General features: G+C 53.8%; 1 protein-coding gene across 1 annotated transcript in view; it reads right to left on the bottom strand.

Annotated features, from left to right (window-relative positions):
* Window positions 1-25,091, bottom strand: part of TRIM8 (tripartite motif containing 8) — a 29,383-nt gene continuing 4,292 nt past the window's right edge. The window contains exons 3-7 of the mRNA XM_026851421.1: window positions 4,368-4,463; window positions 3,293-3,526; window positions 2,907-2,938; window positions 2,272-2,387; window positions 1-1,540 (exon numbers count right to left, since the gene is read on the bottom strand). Of these exons, the coding sequence (XP_026707222.1) occupies window positions 933-1,540; window positions 2,272-2,387; window positions 2,907-2,938; window positions 3,293-3,526; window positions 4,368-4,463 (1,086 nt within the window). The 3' untranslated portion in view covers window positions 1-932. The remainder of the gene's footprint in view (window positions 1,541-2,271; window positions 2,388-2,906; window positions 2,939-3,292; window positions 3,527-4,367; window positions 4,464-25,091) is intronic.

The following is a 25,091-nucleotide window of genomic DNA, read 5'->3' as shown; positions in this document are numbered from 1 at the left end:
TTTGCACTAAGTGATCACATTTATTTGAGTATTTTTGTGTGTGTGTGTGTGTGTGTTCTAAAATCGGTTACAGAATAAATACCTGTGCCTTATAGCAGGAAGTCCACTTTTTTTTTATACAAAGTGCTTGTTACAGGAAGTTGCATCAGCGATACACAGAAGGGGGGTGCATGTCGGCCACGCTTCCCCTCCTGAAAACTAGAACAGATTTTTTTTTATTTATTCGTGGTTTTTTTTTAAAGTTTCTTTTCCCTTTTTTTTTGTGCATTAAATTTCCTGCCATTGTGTATTTACAAATCTCTGAAAGAACAAAAAATTCAAATATGCATGAGAAGTGGCCTCGTAACACAAAAAAAAAATCAGCCTTAAAAAAAAAAATGGTAACAAACCCAAAATCTACAAGTATCATTTCATACTGAATCAATGATAGATTTTTTTCTTTTTTTCTTTTTAAAAAGGGAAAGAGAGGGGTGGGGAAAGGGGAAAAACTGAACCAAACCAGAAAAAATGAACTTGGAGAAATGGAAAGAGAAGGTGCCATTGTCCCTTCTGAAGTTTTCCAAAGGCAGAGAGAAGCAAGGAAGAGCACAACGCACAGACCCAGATGCCCGACTGAAATCCCCATCAATTTCTTCTCAGTAATTTCTCCCTTGTCTTTTTGCAGCGAGGGGCAGGAAGGACTTTCCAAAATTAAATTAAAGAAACACGAATTAAACAGAAAAACAATTATTATTTTGTTTCAAAAGGACTGGGAAAAAAAAAAAAAGAGATACAAGAGAACAACCCTCCCCAAAATCCTGGAGAGGCACAAGGTGGGGAAAAAATTTGGTTTGATTTAAAGGGGGAAGGAAAAAAAAAAAACCAAAAAGCGCCAAATCAGACTTTTCTCTCCGAACGCATCATCGAGCGGGACTCTCCGGAGAGTGTGACGGTTAACTGGTGACGTAGTGTTTGGCCGATGGCTGGCCGTAGACTCTATAGAAATCCTGCCGCCCGTGCTGCTGGGATGCGTCAATCCATTCCCTCACGGCAAGTCCCGGGAGCGACTGGGGGACTGCGGGGGCAGGCGGCAGCGGGTGGGAGTACTCCTGCGAGGAGACCGTCCAGGGGAAGTGCCCCGACCGCGGGTAGGGCTGGTGCCCGCTGTGGTTGGACACGGAGGAACAGTAACAGTTATCCACGGAGCAGACAAGGATTTTGCGCCCACCGTACTGGGAGAGCACAGACTGCTGAGATGACGTGGTGTTGGGGTAGTGAGATGGGTTGAAGACAGAGCCCGAGTGCACCGGCTGCGGGCCGCTGGGAAGTCCAACTATGTGCTGTGTGGAGCTACAAGGCACCATGGCTTGTGCAGACTGCCCCTCGCCAGCTGAAGCGCCCTGGCTCATGTACTGGCTCGCCACAGTCCCGGACGATGGCTCGAGGAAGCTGCCCTCAGGGAAGGCGGTGGAGTGCTTGCGCTTCTCCGCGCCGGAGTTGCTGACGGTGCAGGGGTACATGGGGATGCTCTGCAGGAAGGGGACAGGGGTGCTCAGAGGACCTGCAGAGGGGAACAGGAGAGGGGAACCGAGTCAAGCTCGGCATGGCACAGCTCCAGGGTGCTGCGGCCACTGGTCTGAACCTGCAGCGAAGCCCCGAGACCCGTGCTCCAGCCCCGCGTGATCAGAGGGTCCCCAGCCCACCCCACCAGCAGCAAACTGGGCACACAGTCATGTACAGGTGAATTTGCAGGTTCCGTTCTGGGACCTTACCAGCAGGCTCAGAGCGGCCCCAAGCACTGCACTGCCAACACGTGCACAGGCTGAGCCCGTGCACAGCTCATGACCACAGTCTGTACCAGGATCAGAGCGGGACAGCCTGGGTGACACACCCAAATCCCCCAAGGAGAGAGGACTGGGAAGCCTCCACAGGACACTGTCTGCTCCCAGGAATGGGCTGGTAGCTGCAGAACCACGCCAGCCCCTGGATGTCCCCAGGCACTGACCCCCACCTCTCCACTGACTTTTCCTGCCAATGGCCAGCCCCCCTGCAGTGTCACCCCAAAACACAGCCATTTCACAAGCCATGGGGAATGGACTTGGGGACAGCCAGGTGCTGGATTCATGGCGCCTCCATGCCCCAGCTGACCACAGGAGGAGTTCCCAGGGGTCCCTGCAACCCAACAGCTTTCCCCACCCTTTTGTACTGGGATCCACAGGGCACCCAGCTATGGATACAGCAGGTAGCAAGGTCCTGGACCCCCCCTCTCTGCACCCCTCAGGCTTCACCCACCTTCCAGCAACTTCCTGAGCTGCTTCTCTTTCTTGGTGATCTCATTCAGAAAGAGCTTGGAGTTGAGGTGGCCAATCTTGGGTGGGGGCAGGCTGCCACCTGTACAGTTCTGGGTTCTGTTGGGGATGATGGGCAGAGAGGAGATATGTGAGGGACAAGGTACACTCAGGGTCAGATGGATCCTTCCCCCACACCCTCCCAGGGACAAACCCCTTCCCTAGGGCAGCAGGGAGCTGGCTCTCTCTGATGGGCAGGACCTTCCGTGTCTACCTTTGCTGTGAACATCCCATGCCAGGGTGCATCCCCACAGCCCCTGCAATCCCCCCACATAGCCACCCCTCTTGCCTCAGCTCTGCTAATGCTGACTTTAACCCCCTGCCCTGCCTCTGCCCCAACAGAGCTGGACTCAGCCCTGCGCCCCAACTCAGCTGGTCCCACCCTGCCCAGAATGCTGGGTACCAGCTCTGCTTTTCCAGAAGCACACCAACATGTTTCCCCTTGTCCAAGGGGAGGACTTCATTCAACGGCTGCAGAACGGGATTTTTTCATCCTCCTCCTCCAGACATGGTGCTGCTGACACCCCTGCAACAGCCCCCTTCCTCCCCGAACAAGCCTGCTGAACACGCCGCACTTACCTGTCCATTAAGATTTTCACAGACTTGGTGTTCTAGGAGGAAAAGGAGAAGCTCTGATCAGTAAGTCCAGTCCCTGCCCCAGCAGCCACATCCCCTCTTTCAGTGTCACCTTCTGTGGCCCCCAGGCGGGGACAGGCTGCTCTCCCCCCAGCATGGACTGCCCCAGCCCCATCTCCAGCTGCGACAACTCCTCCTCCGAGGCTGGCACTGAGTCTGCCCTGCTCCTCCTTGCCTTCTCCCACTGCTGAGCCCTTTGGAGGCACCATTTGGCTCTGTCAGTGCCCCCATCCACTGACTGCCATGCCCCACGCCTCCCCAATGCTCCCCACACAACCAGACCATCCCACAGCCCCCATCCCACCCGCAGCATGAGCAGCCTGTCTTACCTTCATGAAGTTGATGTCCTCGGTTTTGTCAAACATGACCTGGACAGAGCTGAGGAGCTTCTTGGCTTCCTGCATGCGCTCATTGAGGTGGAGGACCTGGGCTGCGTTCTCATTGCAGAACTTGGCCTGGGCCTTGTCCAGGATCTCCATGGTCTTCCGTAAGTCTTCGTCCAAGATCTGGTGCATCTTCTCATACTGTAGACGCACCTCGTCCTTCAGCTGGTTCACCTTCTCCTGGGGGAAAGGAGCAGCGTCAAGGCCCTCCGCACCCTCCAACCTCCACCACAATGTCCCAGGACACCTGGGTCCTTTCCCCGGCAGGGCTGGGTGCAACCTGAAAGCTGCACCACAGCTCTGCTCTCCTTGCAATACCCACACAGACCAAACCCTGCCATCAGCTGCCACACAGGACTCCTATGTGCCAGAGACCCAGCAGGGACACTGTGGAGGATTGCGTGATCCAGCAGATCCCCTGGACCTACCCCCTGGGATCTAGCTGGGCATCACCTCCAGAGGGCTAATGCCAAGCAACAACCTGACACACCACTGAGACAGGTGTGTTCCCTTGAAAAACCCTGCTCCTGCTCCTCCTCATCTTCATCTTCTTCCCCATCCCCATCCCACAGCCCTTCCCTCCACACTCTGGGAAGCCAAGGGGCTTTAAGGACCACAAGCTGATCTTGTTTTACACCTGTGTCCCAGCAAAACACTCGCTCACATCTCTCCCACCCCCTGGGTATTTCAGCGGTTTATTTGGGGATCTTCCACCTCCAGACTCTCCCCTCCCACTCAGAAAGAAGTGGGTGGCCCAGGGAAGACTGTGCTGAGCTGAGGGCAGGGTGAGTCACCTGATATTTTAAGGACAGCCTTGTTCCTCACCTCCCAGTTAACCCCAGGACCCACAAGCCTGTAGGGCACCCCAAACATGTTTTGTCCCCCCAAAAGGATGACTGGCCACTCCTGCCCTTCATGGCCTCCCTGCCCACCTGGACCCTGTGCCCAAGCAGCCTGTCCCCTTTGCACCATGGGGTGACAGTCCCTGGGGCTGGCTGCAGCAGGGTGAAGCACCAGTTACCTCGACCAGCCGCTTGTCTGATTCTAGCTTGTAGAGCTGCTCTTCAATGTCTTGCTCCCGCTCCTCCAGGCGGTCCTGCTGCTTCATCAGCATCTTCTGCAGAGACGGGAGAGAGGAGCAGCCATCAGAGCCCAGCAGCCACACACCCCAGGAAGCTTCAGTGTCACCCACACCGGCTCTGCCCACGCAGCTCAGGAGGGACAGTGCCACTGCTGAGCTGAAAGCCCACGCACAGCGGTGGAGGTGGAAACCTCGCTATTTCAATGACCCCGCAGAGGGTCCATGTGTGCTGGGCTGCCTTACTGGCTGGGGACCTTGATCTGGGTCCCCTGGATGGGGGCAGCCCTTCCGGTAAGTATTTGCAGCCTGGTCACTAGGGTTTGGTCAGAGCCAAGCCCTGGGGACCTTGGGGCGGACATGGTGAGGCTTGTCTCTTACTATGGCAGCACTGTTTCAAGGTCCATCACCCGTCACCGGCAGGCTCCTGCAAGACACTGCCGCCCCCCTTCGTGCCCCAATACACCACACCAAATCCTTTCTCCCTTCCCCGCCTCCATGACAAGCCCCAGAGCCAGCATCAGCGTAATCAGGAGGGACAGACAGTGGAGGAGCAGGGCCTCCCCCTGCCATGCTGCCAGCCCCCGGCCCCCACTCCTTGGGGCTAGGCCTGTGCCATCAGCCTAATAACTGTGACAAAACCTTATCCCCAGCATTGAAACCAGCCACGATGAAACCTACTACCCACGAGAGAAAGCTTCTGTCCCTGCAAGCAGGAGCAGGGCTTTCCAAACACCCCTCAGATTCAACTCCAAATTTTTCCCCTCCACAGTTATCCCAGGAAAAAGCCACCACACCAGAGGGGCAAGGAGAAGGGCTTTGCCCAGCACTGAGATGCATTGGTAAGAGACTCTCAATGATGGGGGTGAGGTGGGAAGAAACCAGCAGTGAGGATGAATTTCGAGGGGATTATTGCTATTATAAACCACCGCTCAGGGATTTATAATCAAGTAATTAATTCCTGGACGAGGCGGGAGGGGGAGGGCGGCAGAGGCGCTGCTGGGATTAATTGCATTGCAGGGAAAGGCTGTCACCTCCAACTCAATTCAGGAGCAGGAATGTGAAGCCTCCTCCATCCTGTTGTTTTTCTTAAGGTCTCAGGCACCTCCAGCCTCACTGCCGCTAGGCTCCCACCACTAATAATAACAAGGAGCTAAAAAAACCCAGCTTCCCACTCGCAGTCACATACCACATGTGTGCCTGGTGTCCACGTGAGTGCACTCCCCCACACACACGCAGACAGACACACAGACAACACATCCCTTGAAACAGGGTCTAAGAGGCAGCAACAGTGACACAGACCCCAAGGCACAGGGGAAATTTGCTGGCATGTGCATACAGAAACACAGGGGCCTGCAAGTATCCAAGGGCATTGCTGATGCTGTTTTTAAGACCAGCTGAATAGGTAGGAGGGTCCATGTGGAGAAAATTTTGATGCATATATTTAAAATATCCTTTTTTCATTATAAAAGGGTTGTTATTCACGCTTCTGCCCTGCCAGGAGGCTGCAACCCACTCCCCGGATAAACATGGTGGGAACTGAGCTCTGGAGGGTGGCTGCAACACCACTTGCTCAGAGACAGTTTAGGGCGCTGGCAGGAACTGTGTCCCAGGTCATGTACTGGCAGCCAGCCCAGGGTGCGGGGCTGCTGGTGGCTCTTCTGGGAGCTCAGCCAGGTTTTTAGGTCCAGCACGGGGCAGAGCTGTGAGGTGGGCGAGCAGGAGCCCCGTGCAGGCAGGCAGGCAGAGAGGCAGCGGGCAGCAACCTGCTCCTGCAGCAATGCAGGCAGGTGCACGTCAACACGACCTGCTCCCAAACACCGCTGGCTGAAAACATTGTTTGCAACACCCTTCTGCGCGGGCCTGGTGTGGAGCAGAGCACACCCGGCTCTGGATCCTGCTCCGGCATCCACAGGCTGGAATTTCCCCACTGAAATCACACTTGACTGATGGGAAAGCCGCCCACTTCAGGGAAGGAGATGCCTTCCCACATCCCTGCTTACAGGAGGCCGGTCAAGTCCAGGAGCCGGGGCAGGTCTTGCAGCTCAGGCTCAGCTCTCACTCTCCAATCTGGAGACATAGCGAGCCTTCGCATGGAGCCCTTCCCTACGCCTCCCTCCCTGCCGGCAGAGACTCACTGTCTCCACTGCGAGCAGCCAGACCCACCCTGAAGCAGCCCACCGGGAGACCAGCCGAGTCTGACAGGGCCCCCGGGAGCAGCCAGTCCCCTGCCTGCCTCCGCCAGCCACCAGCTGGGTCAGGACCAGGGAAAAACTCCGGACAGGATCCAAGGTGCACAGCTTACTTGACACAGAGGGCAAATCCCCATCCTGCCCCGGCATATGCAGGTGTCCGACATGGAGCCACCCTGAGGCAGGCCCTGCTCTTCCCCCGATGCTGCTAGGATGCTCTCGCAGGGGAAAACAGGGTTTCCCATCACTGCCAGGCACCACCCTGCTAGCCCCAGCGGCGTGAGGGATTCCCGAGGGATGGACTGAGCAGCCCCGGACATGCACGTACCATCATCCCCTTCCCGCTGCCCTGCAGCTGCCGTGGCAGAGCTGCCAACCTTTGTGTTTTGTAACAAACTTCCCAGAATCATACAATTATTTGAAATCACAAATATATACATTGATATAGAAATGTTTGTATACATAAAAGTTAATTTAATAGCTCCTCACAGCTGGAAAAAGTGACCAAAATCTAACCAAAACCCATAGAAATCAAAGAGAATAGAGAACATGCAGCGTTTTCTTTAAATCTCACATTTGAGCTACTCTTGATTTTAGGGCAATTTAAAAACTGTTATGTGCCTGGGAGTGCAGCGGGATGGGAGGGCTTTTCACCCACGGCAACTGAAACCTTAACAAGACACATGGGTATGTATGAACTACCCCTTCTGCATTGAGGGGTGAAATCTCATTGTCTCCACAGCACAGGCTGAATTCCTTAGGTATTTTGAAAAGGAAAATATATCTCTTCCCCTTCCATCCCCTCCCAAATCTGGTATTTCTGAAGTCATGAACTCCTCCTCCTCCTCCAGGACCAGAATTTCTCAGGGTAATTTCTCATATTTCATGCATGACCTTGATGCTGGGAGAACCACAGCTCCCTCTGTACAGGCACCCTTCCCGGGCTTCAAGCAACTCCGTGATCCCAGTTTGTCTTTTCCAAGACACATTGCCAGTTTGCAAAACAGACGCCAAAAATGCTCTGTGTTCCCATACCAGCTGAACTCATCTAATTAATTAATAAGTTAATCTGCAGCTGCAGTAAGTGGCTGGTCTGCCCTGACCTCCCAGGCCCCAGTCATATTGGGCTAGTTGCTGGACACCAGTTTACTCTGCTGGAGTTGCAAGTAATCTCCCTCTTCCTCATGAAAAAAAAAAAAAAAAGGAAGTCGGGGGGGAAAAAGGCTGGGCCCTAAAGGGAGGTTTGCGGGGCTCTCTGCACCACACCGTGGGCATCATGTCCACCAACAGTGGAAGGAGAAACAAGCAGAGGTTATCCTTTGTTCACTGATCCAGAGCCACACCACTGGTGGAGCAGGGTGAATCCTGGGGAGCAATCGTGGCAAGTCAGGTGGGTTTGGGATACCAAGGTCATGCAGCGGGAGGGAAATGCTACTTGGAGAGCCATGCCTGTGGGAAGCACAGCGAGTGCTGCAAGGTCTCATTCCTGGGAGGATGCACACAGCTGGCCCCTAGGGCATTGTGCTAGGAAAAGTTTGCTGACCACCACTATCCACTCAATGTTTGCTGGGAGAAAAACCACTGCTGGGGAAACCACCCTCGCCCCGCATACACCTTACTGCACCTCCCGGTCTGTCCCCCCACACCTGCACACAGACGGCTCTGCACTGGCCCCAATTCCCAGCAGCTGCTCCAGCATGGGACACATCCACCCTGCCACGCAGGGGACAGGGGCATGTCTGGAAATATGGCTACTCCAACAGAGCAGAACTTCTGCAGGATTAAATGCCTGTAGCCACAAGACAGAAAGATGGTAATAAAGAGTTCAACAGCTCGGACAATACAGAGCATCTGTGCTCCTATTCTGAGAGTCGTCATACAGCTGCAGCACCACAAGCACTGGCCGTGTTACACACACAGGTCCAGCTAAGCCAGTCAAGCAACCCCCCATGGCCAAGGGGGGCACTGGGGTGTGGGAAGGAGCTCACACCCAACCAAGACCTCCCAGGCAGGGAGAAATCTGCAGGCAAGATGTCTCCCTGGCTTGTCTTAGGCTGGTCTCACCACTGTCCTCTCCCAAAGGACACAGCTAAGTCTGTGGTCACTGCTGATTATGCCCCTGTCCCACCTGGAGCCCAGCACTCCCCTCGTCCCCTCATCAAAGCCCCCAGCAGCCCATGGCTTTTGGGCTGGCACTGGGGCAGCAAAATCCCACAACATGGCCCAAGGTTTCGCCTGCTGAGGATGGTCAGGGTCCTTGTGTGCCTCTTGTAGAGAGCAGCAGGGGAGAGCCTGCAGCACCCCTTCCCCGGGGACTCGAGTGCTCACCAGCCCCCACCTGACTCCCAGAGGGATCAGGAAGGAGCCTGTCAGCTTCACCAAAGCCAGCAAGGTGCCCCACAACCTGCCCAGCACCTCTGGTTTTAAACGAGAGATAGAGCAGTGAAAAGCCTTACTGTTTTCATGGGGTAAATGAAGCCCATGCAGCTTCTCTGATGTCTTTTAAGTGCTGTGCATCCTTCAGGTCTGTTCCCCCAGCAAGAGCAACCACCTCCCCGCACACTGCCCTGTGGGACACTTGTAGGATGTTAATCCTCAATAAACTGGGCTGAAACTGGCTGCAGGTTTGGGTACTATAGGAGGGTAGGTGGACAAACCACAAGAGTGCACAGCCCTCGTTCCCATAGGAAAGCAGGAGGAGCAGAGAGACAGAGTGCCCCACAGACTGCCTTTAACCACAGCTGGACGGCTGGCCCAGGACAGGCATGCTCGCTTCTCTGCCTCCCTCCTTCCTTCTCCTCTGCACCCGGGCCTTCCCCTCTCCGCCAAATCCCAGCCGCCGAGTGAATAAGGACATTGTTTGCAGCCACCGGAAAGCCAGAACGGAGGGAGCAACTCAGAGCACGAGGGGGAGGAAGGGCGAGGAGGAGGAGGAAGGTGGAACCGGAGCAAGGAAGCCACAAAGGGCAGATGCCTATTGCGGGAATGGCTCCAGACACCTGCAGCTCAGCCCAGGGACCTGGATCAAGGGCTCCCATTGAGACCCACGTCCCGGCACATTGCTGGAGACGGGTCTGAAGTCACAGCAACTGAATTTTAATGCACCGAAAGCCCTGGACCGAGGAGGCAAGTGCAACCTTTTGCCTCCCTGCGCCTCCCACTCGCAGGCTTCCTGCTCCCCAGCCCTGCTCCACTGTCAGCTGGCCAGTTTTCTGAGAAAAACCTACGCAATGAGCTATTCACATACCTCCTGAAGCATGCCCCCACTTGTCAACACACCAGCACCTTGACACCAAGTGGCTCTGGGGCACAGCACCCCAGTGCCCCCCAAAACCAGGATCTCAAACCACGAGATCCCTCACCACCACAGCCTGAGGGGACCAGTCCCCGCAGCCCAAACACCTTGGCACATCCCTCCCACCCTGCCACGGTCTCCTGCTGACCAGACCCAGGCAAAAGCAGCTCTTTCAAACTCCCCACAGCACTCATGGGAGGCTGATCTCCTTACAGGGGCAGGAAGGAAATATTTTCTGGTGGAGGTTTCATCTTGCACACATTTACAGTAAGCACCAGGCAGGAGGGGAGGTCTCCGGACAGAGCAGGAGGCCTCGCCTCCCCTGGCCAGCCTGGAGCACACATATGCGGCTTCAGGGTTTGGCTTTTCTCACGGTGCTCCCTGTGCAAAGATCAGGCTGGTTTATCCTCGGCAGGGGAAGGAAGAGGGGAGGGGAACAGCCTCTGGGATATTAATAGCTGCCCTTGCTAGGAAGGGATGGGAGCAGCAGCCACGCAATGCATGGGCATCAGAGACCCCCTTGCTAGCATCAAGGGACCCCCTGAACCCAGGGAGAGATGGTGCTTCATAGAAAAGGGCTGGCTTGGGGGAACAGGATGCAGGGTGCCTCTCGCAAGGGTGGCTCTCCACCCTGTTCTCACACTGGGGTGGGTGGAAATGCCTCCTGCCTGTCCCCATCTCCCTATGAGACGCTGCCTGGTCTCCCCAGAGCACACTGGGGAGGAGAAACCATCAGGCTGTCCCATCTCCATCTGCTACATCAGAGGGGAAAGCCCCATGTCCCACCTCCGGCACCTACCCCAGCACAGGGCAGCACTACAGCATGGCTGGCACACAGCAGCTGAATGCTCCCCTGAGTCACAACTCAGCTGCTCAGCAGTGTTCAGGTCAGCCTTTGTCCCTGCAGCACCCTGGGACAATGGGCACAGCAGACCACACTCCTCCACATGGCCTTGTACCAGCAGACCCTCGACTACCAAAGGGCTGTGCCAGTGCCCGCAGCCTGGGACATCTCTTCCCCTTGTTTACACCCAGCAGAAAGGAAGAACTCCTTAGTAAGGGGAAAATACGAGGCATTGTGTTGCGTGGGGCCAGCAGCAGGATTTCTGGATGCCAGGAAATGGGGATCTGTGCTCCATTGGGAAGTGACCTTCAGAAGGACTTTGAGGATGTTAATTCAGCTCCCCGGGCCTCTGTGGCCCTCCCCTGCTCCCCGCTGCCGCAAGGGGTTACTTGCAGCTCTGCCTCTCATAAATGGGGGAAGAAGGCTGGGGCTCCACCTGCAGTTTTTGGCCCCCAACTTCAAGCTGTCAGTGTCCTCTGAGTAGGGACAAAGATCTGCTTCAAGGGGAAAATGGGGATAAGGGAGATTAAGGAGCAGGGAGGTGAGGCCAGTGGCTGCAGAAACATCCCCTCTGTGCCAGTAGCCCTGCAAGTCCTGGAGGCAGGAGCCTTCCTGATACAAGGTGCCCAGTATGGGCGATGTGCCCCCCAAAACAGAGGTGCCCCGAACACCGAAGCAACTTTTGCAGCATGTTGGAGGGTAGAAGTGAGGCTGTGCTGACCATGGGCCAGCACCAGACAAGCTGCTGCCATGCAAAGCACAGCAAGAGGCAGTGAAAGCGGGGGACAAACTGCCTCTGCCAGACCTGGGGCTCAAAACTCACTCACAGTGTGGGATAGATAGGAAGAAAGGAGCTGGAAATACACCGGGAAGATGAATGCAGGGACAGAAGAGCTGGTTTGCATGCTGAGCATGCAGCCAGGCGAGTCCTGACGCCGCTGGCTCCACAGGACAAAGATGAGCCTCGGTGATGCCCGTGCCTTTGGCTGGCACAGCCGTCTCCTGCCCCGCATCCGCCAGAAGAGACGGCATCCGGCCGGGGAAAACGTGCTCCCGGGCCACGTCCCGGCGGCGCAGGGACAGCAGATGCTTTTGGGCAGTGCAGGAGCAAGATGGAGAGACCAGCTCTTGAGAGCTGCTGGCGCTGCGGCTGCAGACACGACCAGGCCCTCGGGGCAGCGAGGAGCTCAAGAAATCTTTTTTCTCTCTGTTGAGAAGGGAGGGAGAGGAGATCCCCACCCAGGCCTGGGTGCGGACGCCAGCCAGCAGCCCTCCCCAGCCAGCTTTCGGGAGGGAGGATGGTCCAGGTCGCCTTTGCCTGAGAGCCAGGAGTAGTCACAGGGCTCAGCTCCGTGTTTATGAAGGACAAGGTCCACACCTTCTCCACCATCAGCGATGTGAGGGAGGAGCTCTTTTTCCACTCTCTTTCAGCTTTAGGAGCAAAATGCCCTGGCTTGGGGCTGCTTATAAATCAGTGCCAAAATTCAGCCTGCTGCAGGCCCTGGCACAAGCTCACCTGCCCAGCATGACCCAGCACCAAACGCCCTTTGAGCAACCACCTCCAGAGCACCAGCACCAAGGCATTGCCAAGGCACTCTGTGAAAGCACAGGGGTTTGCAACATCCCAGAAAGTTTCAGACACCCAGACCCAAGTGCCTTGAGCAACCATTTCCAGCCACTTGGCACCTCAGACTGTCACCAATACCTGGAGCACATCTGGCCCCCATGACCAACAGTCACCTTGTGCTTCCTCCCCACCATGTCAGAAAATAAAATCTGGACCTTGCAGCTACACCGACTGGAATTCACCGGATTTCAGAGGTTTTTGAAGCCTAAGAGATCATGTAAGTAGCCTTGCCCTTTCCGCCTTCATTGTGCTCTGTGCTTGTGGTTTCTTAAACGTTTCAATCAATTTACATGTACGTTACAGGGGCCCTAACCAACTTTTCTCCCTCTTCTGTCTCTGTTTTCATACATCTGTCCCTTCCCAACCACGGATTCAGCTAAAAATCAAGCCAGTAAAAAAAAGCAGTCTTTTTTTCGGCTGGATCATCTCCCTGAACTGGCTCTCACAAGTGCTCTGCCAGCTCCAGTGGTGGCAGTCTGGGCAGAAATGGGAGGTCGTTCAGTGCTGAAACTCAGACAAATCACAAAATCCTCACACAAGCCCTGTTGCTCTATCATCTGTTAGTTGCTCCTTCCATAACCCCCACAAAAAAATAAACAGGCTTCTGCAGCACCCCCAGTACTGCCGGGATTTGCGGTTGTCCCAGCCTCATCTAGCTCTGTTGAATCTGAAGATCTTCCCAATGTGCTGCAATCTCAGGGTCCTGGCCAGTTGTCCCCAAACTGTGGCTGGCAGGGTGCCTTGCCTTCAAAAACCACCATCCTGCAAAGACCCACTCCCATCACTTGGCAGCAAACCTACCCCCATCTGCAGCCCCTGCAAAATTGAGAAACCCTCACTCCCTCTTCCAAATAAACATCTTAGATTCAAGATCCAGCTGGCCTGTGTGATCTCAGAGCTTTCTCCCTGCAGGGGTGAAACACAGCCAGCCTCTTCCACCCTTCCTCCTATTGCAGGCTGAGCTGCCTCTCCCCTGCCCAAAGACCTCTGCTTCGCACCCACCATAAGAAGATCTAAGCTCTGAACAACAGCCCTTTCAGCTTCCTACTCCCCTAATTTCTGCTCTGGAGGGAGCCCAGCCCAAGGATCTGGACACATGAGCTGTTTTTGGGGGAAACTCAGATACCACCAAGAAGCAAAGCAGCCACGGCAGTCAGTACCTGTGTGCATCCACATGTCCCAGCCACGAGACCACCAATAAGTGCAAAGGCAATGACCAGCAGCCACGTGCCCCATCACCATCTCACTTGGTGACCCAGCGATGAGGCGTCTGGCTGTGCAGGCAGCACAAAGCCCCTCTCCAGGCTCAGGCAGCACTGGAAAGAAAACCCTGCTTTGATTTAAAGGCCATGATTATTTTTTTTTTCCTCCCAACTGATCTAGTTAAACTTCCAACCGCTCAAGGCTATTTTAATTTGTACTGGTAAGTTAAATCAACACAAACAAGGGCAGAACAGGTTTATACGCACCTCTATTACTGGCTTGCACCAACTAGAGTGCAGCTAATTTTCTCCAGGCAGCTGCCTTTTTTTTTTTTTCTATAATAAAGATAAGGGGGGATGTTTTTTGTGCACCTCCAACTGACAAACAGAGACTGAAAGTGAGTTTGGAGTCAAAGCCTTGTGGAAAGTCAAGGTGACTTATGCACTGACAGGCTGGATTCAAAGAGCTTTGCAAAAATGCAGATCAACTAACAAGATTTATAAAACCAGTTAGGGGCTTAGAGGCTGGTTAATTCTCAAAGGTGCCAAGGAAAGTGCCTGACTCACAGAGGGATGGATGGGGCTTACAGAGGTGGCTCTCTCAACCTTTCGGTTGCTTCAAGAAAAGGGGACTCAATTTCTCTTGGAAATGAGGTTTTGACATGCTGAGATGTTTACTCTGAGCCTTGGCTCCTCCATCACTTACTTAAAAGAAAAAGAAACCAAGCCCTGCTGCTGCAGACAACTGTTACAAACCAGCGCCAGACACCACCCAGAGGAGTATGAGACTCAACCAGATTCGGCACACAAGCTGGAAAAAATAAAGAGAAGGGGGGAAAAAGGGAAAAAGAAAAAAAAAAAAAAAGGATTTTGCACTTCTACAGCTCCCCAGCGCCCAGCGTTTTGCAGGCTGGAAGCAGCCCATTAGCACCTGCGGGCAGCCAAGGCTGCGAGCCCATTCAGCACCACTCCACACCCAAGAGAGGACTGACCACAGCCACGACCTGCTGAACGCCGAGGACCCCTCAGCTGCCTGCCTGCTGGCTTTTCTCTCTCCCCTGTTTTCTTTTTGCGAGGCGGCTGTTGAGAATCTGAAAGCCCGGATTATAATCTTTATGAATCCCATAGTTAGATCGCGCTGAACAGCAGCCCAGCAATACCAGATGTTCAAACAAAGCTGCCAACCGACAGCTGTCTGCAGCTTGCAGCGTGTTTTTACTTTAAAATGCAAAATGATACCAATCTATATTAAAAGAGAGACATTCTGAGCCTTGCGATAGCAGCTGAAGCCGCGGATATTGCTCTTTCACGCAGGGTGTGGCGGCAGAAGGAAATATCTCAGAAACTACTGCTTAAGCCGCCCTTCTGGCCCCCCCAAATCCTGGCCCCTTTCCTAATGGCAAAGAGACTCACGTTACTGCCTGAGTGCCGTGAATGTACCAGTGCGTGTCCAAACAAGCCAGCAAAAAGAAAAATGCAGCATGAACAAACACCGTCTAACGAAGGATGCCAGAACGAATCTGGGCACTGCATAGCCTGCACCTGGCTCTCGGCGGCATGGGGCGGACGAAGCGACGCATAGGGGGATAGAGGGAGCAGCCCCTTCCTGCACCAGTGACCAAACTGGGAGAGAAAAGGTCTCTTCTGGCAGCAGGGCATCGGCAGTGGAATCAAGGGATGGAGGTGCATCTTCCACTGCCCTGGCCCATCCACCGCCCATGATCCCATCTCGGGTTGCCCCACATTCCTCTAAAACAGGATTCTCGTGTGGCACTGGTCCCGCTGGGGAAGCTCTGCCGGGGTATCCTCTGAGACTTGACGTGCAGCAGGTTTTGAACTTGCATTGCTTTGTACATTTATTTGTTAGGCTGGCTGGGACCAGACACAAAGCCCTACACCCTGCAACCTCTTCCGCATGCCAGCAGCTGGGGAAGGCAAGAGCCAGAACTCAGCCTCGCTCTCTGTTCTTCCTCCCTCTGGAAATGCAAGGCACCCGCACCCACCACAGCTTGGGGGTGGCAAGTCCTGAACACACTGGGCACAGCACAGTACTTCTGGCTTGCAAGAACTGCATGAAGAGGGCTCTGACTTAGTCAAACGTGACGTCCCAAATTCCCCACCAGCCGTGATCACAGGAAATCTTTGGGACCAGTCCCAAAGCTGCCTCATTGTGCTCTGAGCAGCAACAGCATGAATGAATCACGCTCTTCAACGTGACACCCAGCTCCCAGCAACGTACTTGGGACCAAAATATTTACGTTGCAAGCGAGTAAGAATAGGACCAGATTCCCTCCCTCGTCTGGTGATATAAAAAGGCCAAACTGGTCTTGCATCGATCAAGTGGGTGGCAGGAACATAAGAAAGCAGGAGGCAGAGACCAGCCCCGTGTCTTGCAGTCTGGCTCTGCCCAACAATGCTGAACCAGAGCCCTTCTCTGTGGCAGCAAAAGCCCCACAGCAGCGAGCACTGACACTACAATCCCCGTGGTACCACACTCCTGCCGGAGCTCAGCAGCCAGGCAACACGTGAGGGAGCATGCTGGGACCTGTAGTTTCCAGCCAGCCAGCTGCAAAACACCATCCGCCAGTAAACATGTCTCACATTAAAGAGATGCGAGGCCCCCAAGCTCCTGGCAAGGCGCCAGCCACAGCTTCTTGTTGGCAGGCACTTGGCCAATTCCCATGTATTGCATTAGCCCCTTTCCAAGGAGCAGCCAAGAGCCCACACCCCACAAACCCCCTCACAGCTAAGCTGCGCCCTGCCCTTGCCAACGTGACGTGTCTGCACGGACAGCAAGATGCTCCCAGAGCTCAGATGCAGCCCTGGGCTGCGGGAGATGTCAGCCCTGCTCCTGCCTTGCTGTGAGCCCCTCCACTTCTGAAACGTGGCACTGGGACACTGACTCTGGAGCAAGACCCCGCAGCTGGCACTGCCCAAGCTTCAGCTATACAGAGCCTAATGCTGCATCCCTAGAGGTCAAACAAAGATGCCACCGAAGCAATGAGAGTTGCAGGCAGCAAGAAGCAACACATCAGCACAGTGCTTTTGGGCAGAGCAGCCAAGCAGGCAAAGCTCCGATGAACCACTACGCTGGAGGACCTGAGGGCAACCACCTCCCTGCAGCATCCCGGCCAGGCATGCAGCCTCCCCCTGAGTGCTGCTGCCTTGTGCTCCAGCAAGGCCAGGACCGTATGTCACCCCATGGGGAGCATGGCACCCCACTCCTCATCTGCTCACCCTCCCTGCTGCGGAGAAAATCACAGCGCTTGGCTGATGTCAGGAGGCATCACTTCACACAAAGGCCAGGCTTCCTGGCAGGGAAGGGGTGGGGGAGTGGGAAGGAAGGGGAAGAAGAGGAGCCTGGGGCAAAGACAAGCAGCATCTCCAGCTCCCCACTCACACACACGAGGGGCAGTGGCAGTTCTCCTTTAATCACCCCTGTGCTTGGTAGAGAGACAACATCCTATTTCCCAGCAGAATGACCCCCAGCATGGTTCTGCCCCTCACAGCTGTGATGGAGTACGCACCCCTTTAAGGATGTATAGAAAAAAAGGGACTCAAGTTTATTTTAATTTGCTCCTGCAAATAAATGAAATCCGGGAAGCACACTCCATCCAAGCACAGGGGCACAGCCCCCTGCCCAGCGCACCCACCCAGGAGAAAAGCCACCTCTGTGACAAGCTCAAACGCCAGCATCCCCAAAATGGGCACAACCGTGCACCCCACCTGTCTCCTGCACACAAGTGTTTAAATGCTCATGGCACCAGTTAATTAATAAACATACTCAGGACAAAGTCAAGAGTCACCTGCAGCCCTCGTTACACAAACTCCTTTCCTCAACGCACTCCCCAAAGCTAAGTATCTTTATAACACACATCACACTATAGTATCCAAGGCATCGACATGAACTTCTGCTTCAGTCTCTCCTCCCCTCCTCTGCCTCCCATGGTCCCAGCTCATCCCCCAGCAGCAAAAGTGGCTGGGGGCCAGCACTGGGCTGCATAGCTTTTGTCTTCACCTCAGCCACTCTCCTAAGGGCAAGGAGCACTCTGGACCAGCTGCACAGGGACTGGTGAAGAGGGGTTGGCCACAGGGGACCTGCGGGATCTGGTCGATGTTGACTGAGGAGGGGAATCACTGATGTTGCAGGGGGCAGCCCAGGAAGGTGGATTTTGGATGTGGGCACCACCAGGGAATAACTGTAAAGGAGCAAATGCCACTGCTTTTCCTCAACGTGCTGACTTCTGCTCCTAGGAAGAGACCTGTCATTGGTTTTTAATCTCGCCCGATTACAGGCCAGCCTTTGACATTATTGATCTTAGGCCCCTGAAGCATCATTTATCTTCCAGGTTTGACTCACAGATTGGAGCTTGACAGCTCAGACCCCAGTCAGCTCCATCCTCCTGGGGAGCCAGGGGAACCGCTCTGATCAACACCAGTCCTGCCAATTCATGCAAGCTGTATTCGAGGCTCAGCTTCCATCCCCAAATGAGATGGCTTTTGCCAGATGCCATCTCCCCACTTTGCATTTCATCTCCTGACTCAAAGTTCAGCTCCTCAGGTCTCGAGCAGAACAGTAGCACTTTAACAAGCACAGCAATCCAAGGTGCCTTCAGCTCTCACTGCTTCCCCCTTTCAGTTTCATTATCCTCTTTTAAAGAGGACGTGGTGGAGGCACAAAAGTTATGGGGTGTGACGAGAACCCTACAGGGATTGGGGGGGCAGTGCCAATGTGCAGGGTACAACCAGAGAAGCCATTTCTAGCTGTGACCACACTGCCTTTTTCTACAGCAGAAGGACCAACAACAGTGGCTCCTCATCCCCTGGTGAACTTGAACCTACAAAGAGACCTGGCTGCTAGCTCAGCCGGCTCTGTGGTGGCTTCTCCTTACCTGCCAGCTAGCACAGCCGTGCCTTGGGGCCAGCTTGTGATTTCTGCTTGACCTTCAAAACGTTAATGCCTGCTCCCTCCACCAGGCAGAACAAGAGATGGGCTCTGCTGATGCAAAGCAGCTGGCAGGGCTGGGACTCAAGGTGCCTGGAATCACCACCCCATGGATGGGGCATGCCTGGGGTTGCTGCCCCACTCCCCTGGTTTCCTCCATCTTCCACCCAAGCTGACAAGATGTTCCCAGCCTCTACCATTTGGAAAGCACAAGGTTTTCTTCAAATGTCTATGTCTACAGTTACTGGGGTCAGTGTGTGCGTGAAGGCTGTCTTTCTGTGTGCCTCCTGTCTCTCTCTCCTGCAAAGCTGGGCCTTGCATTCTGGGAAGGAGGAACATTTCCTGAGGAAGGTTCCAGCAGGCAGTTTTAACACTTAGAGGAAGGTTTAGCTTTTGCTCGTTGCCTCGGTATTGTTTATCAGATTGCTGTACAAGCACTTTGATAAATGGAGATTAGTACCATGTGCATTCATAGATGAGAGCAGTAAGCAGGAGCCAGCTTTGGGGAGGACGCGCCTGGGCAGGGGCAGCCAGGAGTCTGTGTTTGGCAAGGTACCACCACCAGCAAAGAAAGTCTGAGTCTCCAGAATTGCTTCCCCACACTGCCACAGACTTCCCAACTCCCCAGCAGACCCTCACCCCCATCTCCACTTATCTCTACTTTAGGGTAACACCCTGACGTTCCTACCCAGATTTTAGGTTGCTGCAGAGATTAAACTGACCGTTTTCTCCCCTGCTGTAAGTAAAAAGCTACAAAATCCTTGGCTGAAGGGTAGGCCATGGTTTCACCTGCTGGGCTCACACCCTCAGGAGATGCATTTGGCAACGGGTGGTCTCCACAGGACACACAGTTATTTCCAGCCCCCTACCTGGATGCCCTGTCATGCAAGATGCCATCAGGCAGAGGTGGGAAAATAACTCCAAAATGTGCTCTCATTCCCTTGTAGGGGGCAGATCCCATCCCCATCATCTACAACCAAATCACCTTTGACCCAAAGAGGGCTTTCAGGCCTCAGCCACCAAGCCACAACAGTGTAGCTGTAACAGGAGAGCTACAGTAATTCCCTCTCAGATCTGGCCACCCCCATCACTAAGGGGCTAGCACAATACCCGAGGGAAGGGGGAACATGGACCTCCCTGCCATCCCCAAAGGGTCTCCGAGGGGGACGGAGACCTCACAGTGCATTTATTCCGCTCCATCCATTTCAGAGGCGCGCTTCAAGGGGCTTTTTGCTGTCAGAGGCGGGTGCACCAGGACAGGAGAAGAACAAAGGGAGGCACCGGCACCCCCAGCCCTTTGTCTGAGCGCAGAGGAGTTCACCTGCAGGGAAAACCAGCTCCCACCACAGGAGCCAGCAGCTCTGCACAGATTCGGATGGGGAGAGGGATGCCATCCCCCCCGCTAGCCAGAGGATAATGAGCAGAAGGACGTGATCACGTTACCCTCTCTCCCCTTGCCACATGCACAAGCCCGTTACAGCGCACGCCAAACCCCCTCACCCCCCCCCGACTTTCCAACAACAACCGCAACCAGCAATAAAATCCACTGCCACAAAAATATCAACCCACCCCCCAGCGCGATCGATCTGTGTCTGCGTGTGGCCGAGCACCAAACCCCAGAGCTCAGCTCCACCGACCAGGATCGACTGGGAGGGAAGGGGGTGGGAGACTAGTTTCCAGGGGATGGGGTTTTAAAGCCACACAATAACTGGCTCAAATGAGGGTTTGGATTAAGCTGTTGTACAGCGAGGGAAAACACCGCCTCCATTAGGATACAGGGGATTTTCCTTCCCTTTCTCCAAAGCTCCAGCTCCAGGATGAAGCTTCCAGGTCACCCAGGCAGGGAGAGGAGAACTGGGTGATGCTGAGCAAATGGGGGATCCCACAGAGAGAGAGACGGGCAGAGGGAGGAAAGGGCAGATTAGCCCTCCCCAAGCACCAGATCGTACAGTCGGCTGGTCTGACAACGTTTACTCATATTTCAGAGAGACACAGCCATCCGGAATGTCACTCCCTGCCAACTCCCTCATCTGGAGCCATCCACAGCTCAGCTCTTCCCAGCCCGCTCCAGAGACAACCCCCCCTGAGCATGCACATATCAAGGAATTGAGAAAGGACAGGTAAGGGGAAAAGAAACAGAGAAATTAAACTGATTCATGTTTAATTTTTTTTTTAAAGTTCTGGTATATCATCCCAGTGAACAGATGACTTCAAGTGTGTGTTACATAGAAAGCACCACTGCAACATGGCAGGGCCCTGCTCTGAGCCCAGAACTTTGCTCATGTTACCATCACAAGTGAATCACAAGACAGAAGAGGGACAACCATGATCCCCTGGTGAGAACGGACCAAAGCTGTCCTTATCAGAAAGGATTTGGGACTGAAAACCTCTTCCCCAAGTTCATCTGGGGGACATCTGTAAATACTCTTGTGCACATCCAGAGTCTCATGCTTGTAAATAACTGTCCCTCCCTCCCTCCCTACGTATTTGGGACCAGGCATCTCTTCCTCTCATTCCCAAGGGCACTAGCTGTAGCTCTCCTGGGTAAAGGAAGGGTGGCTGCCTCTACCAGTCCTTCTTCCACAGAAGAGAGAAAGGCAGGACGCCCCTGGTCCTGCACATTCCACACCTCTCCAACGGTCCCCCCCCAGCATATGCCCTATCTTCTCTACCAGCAAATGGAGGTTCATTGCAGAAAATTGGCAACCACCGCAAGCAAGCTCAGCAGCTCCAACTCCTCCAAGCCATCCCCCTTACTCCAACCAAACCAGCATCTCCTGAGCCTATGGGCTGCTGATAAACACAAAAAAGTTGACAAAGTCACCAGAACCTAACCCAAATCCCATAGCATTCTATTTTTTTAAAAAGAAAAAAAGCCAGGCCAGACCAGCTTCTGCCCCAGAGCCTGCGTGGCAAAGCAGAATCTGGCTCCAAGTGTTTATTTATAAATCTGTACATACATGTACATTTGAATTCTGACAGAATTAATTCTGGCATCCAGCTAATTCAAAGCATTCCTCCCCCATCACACTACTGTTGCAGGCCAGCCCAGCACAGAAGCTGATTATAAAATGCTGCACTAGCCAGGCATTTCTGCAAAGGCTTGTGCTATTGAGCATTCAGTCTTTCCTTGCTTGGCTATTTCATTGTTTCGGTGTCGATCCCTCCTCTCTTGCCCTGTGTTTCCTGGTTACTTTTGTCCCTGCTCTGGAAGCACTGCTGCTCTCAGCCCCATTTCAGTGTCAGACTGAAAAAAACCCCAAAACAATTACATGAAATTAAAGAGAAGAAAAGAAGAAATTACCACTGTGTACCAAGATTTCCAGTAAACAGATAGGTAACAAGCAAAAAATAGGCCAATATGCTGCAAGGCAAGTTGCAAAGAAATCTGGGGATAGAAAACCCTCTGCCTCCCTCTGAGGCACAGCTAAGAAATCCCTGTGTGGTCACACGCTGTCCTCTGGAGCAGAGAGGAGAGAGGTCAGGGCAGCCAACACTGTAAGAGCCTCTTTATTCTTGGTCAGTTGCACGAATCTGATCGCTTGTGCCCTTTGTGAGACATGGAAAACTGCCTTCTCCTCCCAACCCCTTTGCCAGCCCCCCCTTCTGCTCTCTCAGCTCAGACAGGGATAGAGGCAACTCTTCGGCTCCAGAGGCAAAGACCAGAGCAGCTGAGAGGCTGTGGACCCCTCTATGACCAGGACCAGGCTCATCTGAGCACGTGGAAGAAGCTCAAAGACAGTGGTTTTGGTGGAGCAACAGGAGGGGAGGAGAAGGGAAGGACGGTCCTGGGACGCAGGCATTTCTCGAAGGGCTCACCCAGCCCCTCACATGTGAGGCACGAGGCTGAGGGGTGGAGGAAAATCCAGGGTGTCACACTACAACCCACATCTTTCCTACTTCTCCATCTTTGCCATGCTCAGGGGCTCGAGGAGAGCAGAATACTGCACACCGCCATGCCAGCAGCCACATGACGCTTACATAAATATCACAGGTTGGATTTAGACTAAACAAGGGTCTGGGCTGAGTTTATTATATTCTCATCATCAGTCAAAGCTGGGTTTACACCTCCTGATTCAGAGACCAGACCAGGACACCCCCAATCTCAGGGGCTCATTCAAAGCCACTGCCAAGGGAGGACTTCCAAGGCAGAAAGCTCTGACCAGGGCTGTCTGGCATGGGTGAGCAAGGCTGTGCCTAGACATCCCCACTTACAAAGTACAGCCAACCCCTATATACCACAGGGGTAAAGCCTGGGCTACAATTTATCACTGTTCCTGCAAAGCGGCTCAAAGTCAACAGATGAACTCACTTTCCTTCTCCTCACCAGTAGCCATCCACACAGCATTGACACCCATGGGAAGAGAGAATTCTCCGCTGTAGCCCCTGTCCTACTCCTCTTCTCTACCAAGGCTGCAAGCCTCCTCCCTCCCACCCAAACCCACCAGGCTGCCTCCCCACGTCCTCCCATCTCTGCTGTCACTTCTCAAACTGACTACCCAGAAGACTTGCAGCTGCAGGTCTAGAGCAAGGAACCACTGGCAACCTGGTGGGCTAAGGGCAAGGAAAACGCTCAAGCTTAGCAGAAAAGGAGTCAGGAAAAGCCCTTAATCCAAACCTCGAGGAGGCAGGAGACTGTCCCGGTTCAGCCAAAGACCTACGACCACCAAGATATCCAGTGCCACTTGGCCAGCAAACCCAGATGGGTTTGCAGCAGGGTGGCTCAGGCCCCCCGAGGCCTCCCTAGGGCAGCACAGGCTACTATCAGTTGAACTGAAATCCCCTGCTGCCCCTGACAACACAGCACAGCAAAGCCTGACAGATCGATGGTGGTGAACAGCATGGAGCTAGAAAGCAAGGCTAGGTGGGTGCTGGGATTTCTGTGACTGCCCAAGGCCCAAGAAGTCATTACTCATCACAGCAGCTTGACCAACTGACAGCATCCCAGGGCACAATGATCAGTCACATTTAGAAGCTTGACGTTGGATTCCCAAGGCCCCTGGGCAGGAACCAGAGCATGGGCAAAGCCAGGGAAAGGAGAGACCTGGGTTAGGCTCATCTAACTCCTGAGTTAGGCTGGCAGTTTAGCTCTAGGGTGCTGGTGGAGGCTCAGATGGAGGGTGCAGGGAGAACCTACAGCACTCCAGCTTCATAGGACCTACTGCAAAAGTCATCTGGGGACCACATATGTTCAAAGAGTGCCATAGGGAACGCCTGCCACGCACCAGCCCACACCATCTACAGTCACAAGAGCTAAATTAACACTCGAGCACTTGGGGCACTTACACTCACAATGCCTCCAGTGAGCTGCGTGCCACGCTCCTCATAAACAAGTCATCTGGAAAATAAGTAAGCCTATAAAAATCCAGCCCATCACAAGTTACCAAACCTGTTTCAGAGTAAAAGAGCCTACAGCAACTCACACCAGGAGCCTGGCAGTGGAGCCCACCCCAACCTCCTCACCAGTGGGGCTCCCTAGGTCCCAGCAAAACATCCCTGGTACAGATGGCAGCATGGAGATGCGACACAGTACTTGTTTCAAAGAGGAAGGTATCTCTGGTGTCAGGGCCATCTAGCGAAGAAAAGCTAGTGACATTTTCCCTCTAGAGACCTAGAGCTTTTGAACCACAGAAGCAATCAGCTGGGGCAGGTAGAAAAAGCACACAGGCTCTCTCTGCACTGGGGCTGGTGGCCAACACTGGCAAAAGACCAGAGCATTTCTGGTACAGACTTGGGATTCATCTCTTCCTGCGCTCCTACCAAGTGCTCACCTCTCCTTTTTCCTGTACTTCAGCAAGCACCTGAGCTGGCCTTATCTGGGATGCTGCCAAAAAAGCAAGCTCAAACCCACCGAGGAGCAGACGGACCAGCAGCCCAGTCCCTGTCCCCCTGGATTTGCCAAATGGGCACTGCTCCATGGCTAGCGTTGGGTGCTGCTCCTACACGCCTGCCGGAGGATCCCCAGTGTTTTCCCACAGGTCTCCGTACCACAACACACTTTCTCCCTCTTAATGTTCAAAACCACCAGATATCTTCAGAATGTGAAGGAATTTTTTTCCCATTTCCCAAAAATGCACTGCAAGCTAGGTCAGAGGGAAATCTATCTCCAACCCCTGAAACAAAACACAAGCAGGAGCAGAGCCTCTACCCAAGCCCTTTTCCACTGGTGGCACCTCCAGCTGAGGACAGGCAGCTGGGGCACCCCCAAGCAAGCCCTGATGTACCTGGCCTCAATCAACGGTGTCCCATACAAAGATGGGGAAAATACAGTAATACCCCACAAGTGAGTCCCTTTCTTTGACTGCTGCCATCTGACCTGTATTTCTTCCCTTCTTAGATTAAAAAAAAAAAAAAAAGCAACACATCAACCTCACACTGAAGCAACTTTCTTTTTCAACCCTGGAAACAGGTTCCCCCATGCTGAGGAGACGGCAGGTTGCCCCATGCAGGTGGAAGGCACGTGGCTGGGGCAGCAAAGGCAAAGATGGAAGAAAAAAATGTTTCATTTTGAGACTTTGACACAAACAAAATGACAAGAAGAAAAAAAAAAAAAAAAAAAAGG

The sequence above is a fragment of the Athene cunicularia genome (genome assembly GCF_003259725.1).
Source record: "Athene cunicularia isolate RWA chromosome 6 unlocalized genomic scaffold, athCun1 chr6_part1, whole genome shotgun sequence".
In the NCBI taxonomy this organism is placed as follows: Eukaryota; Metazoa; Chordata; class Aves; order Strigiformes; family Strigidae; genus Athene; species Athene cunicularia.
The sequence above is the reverse complement of the archived record's forward strand: the minus strand, read 5'-3'. Positions and strand labels throughout refer to the sequence as shown.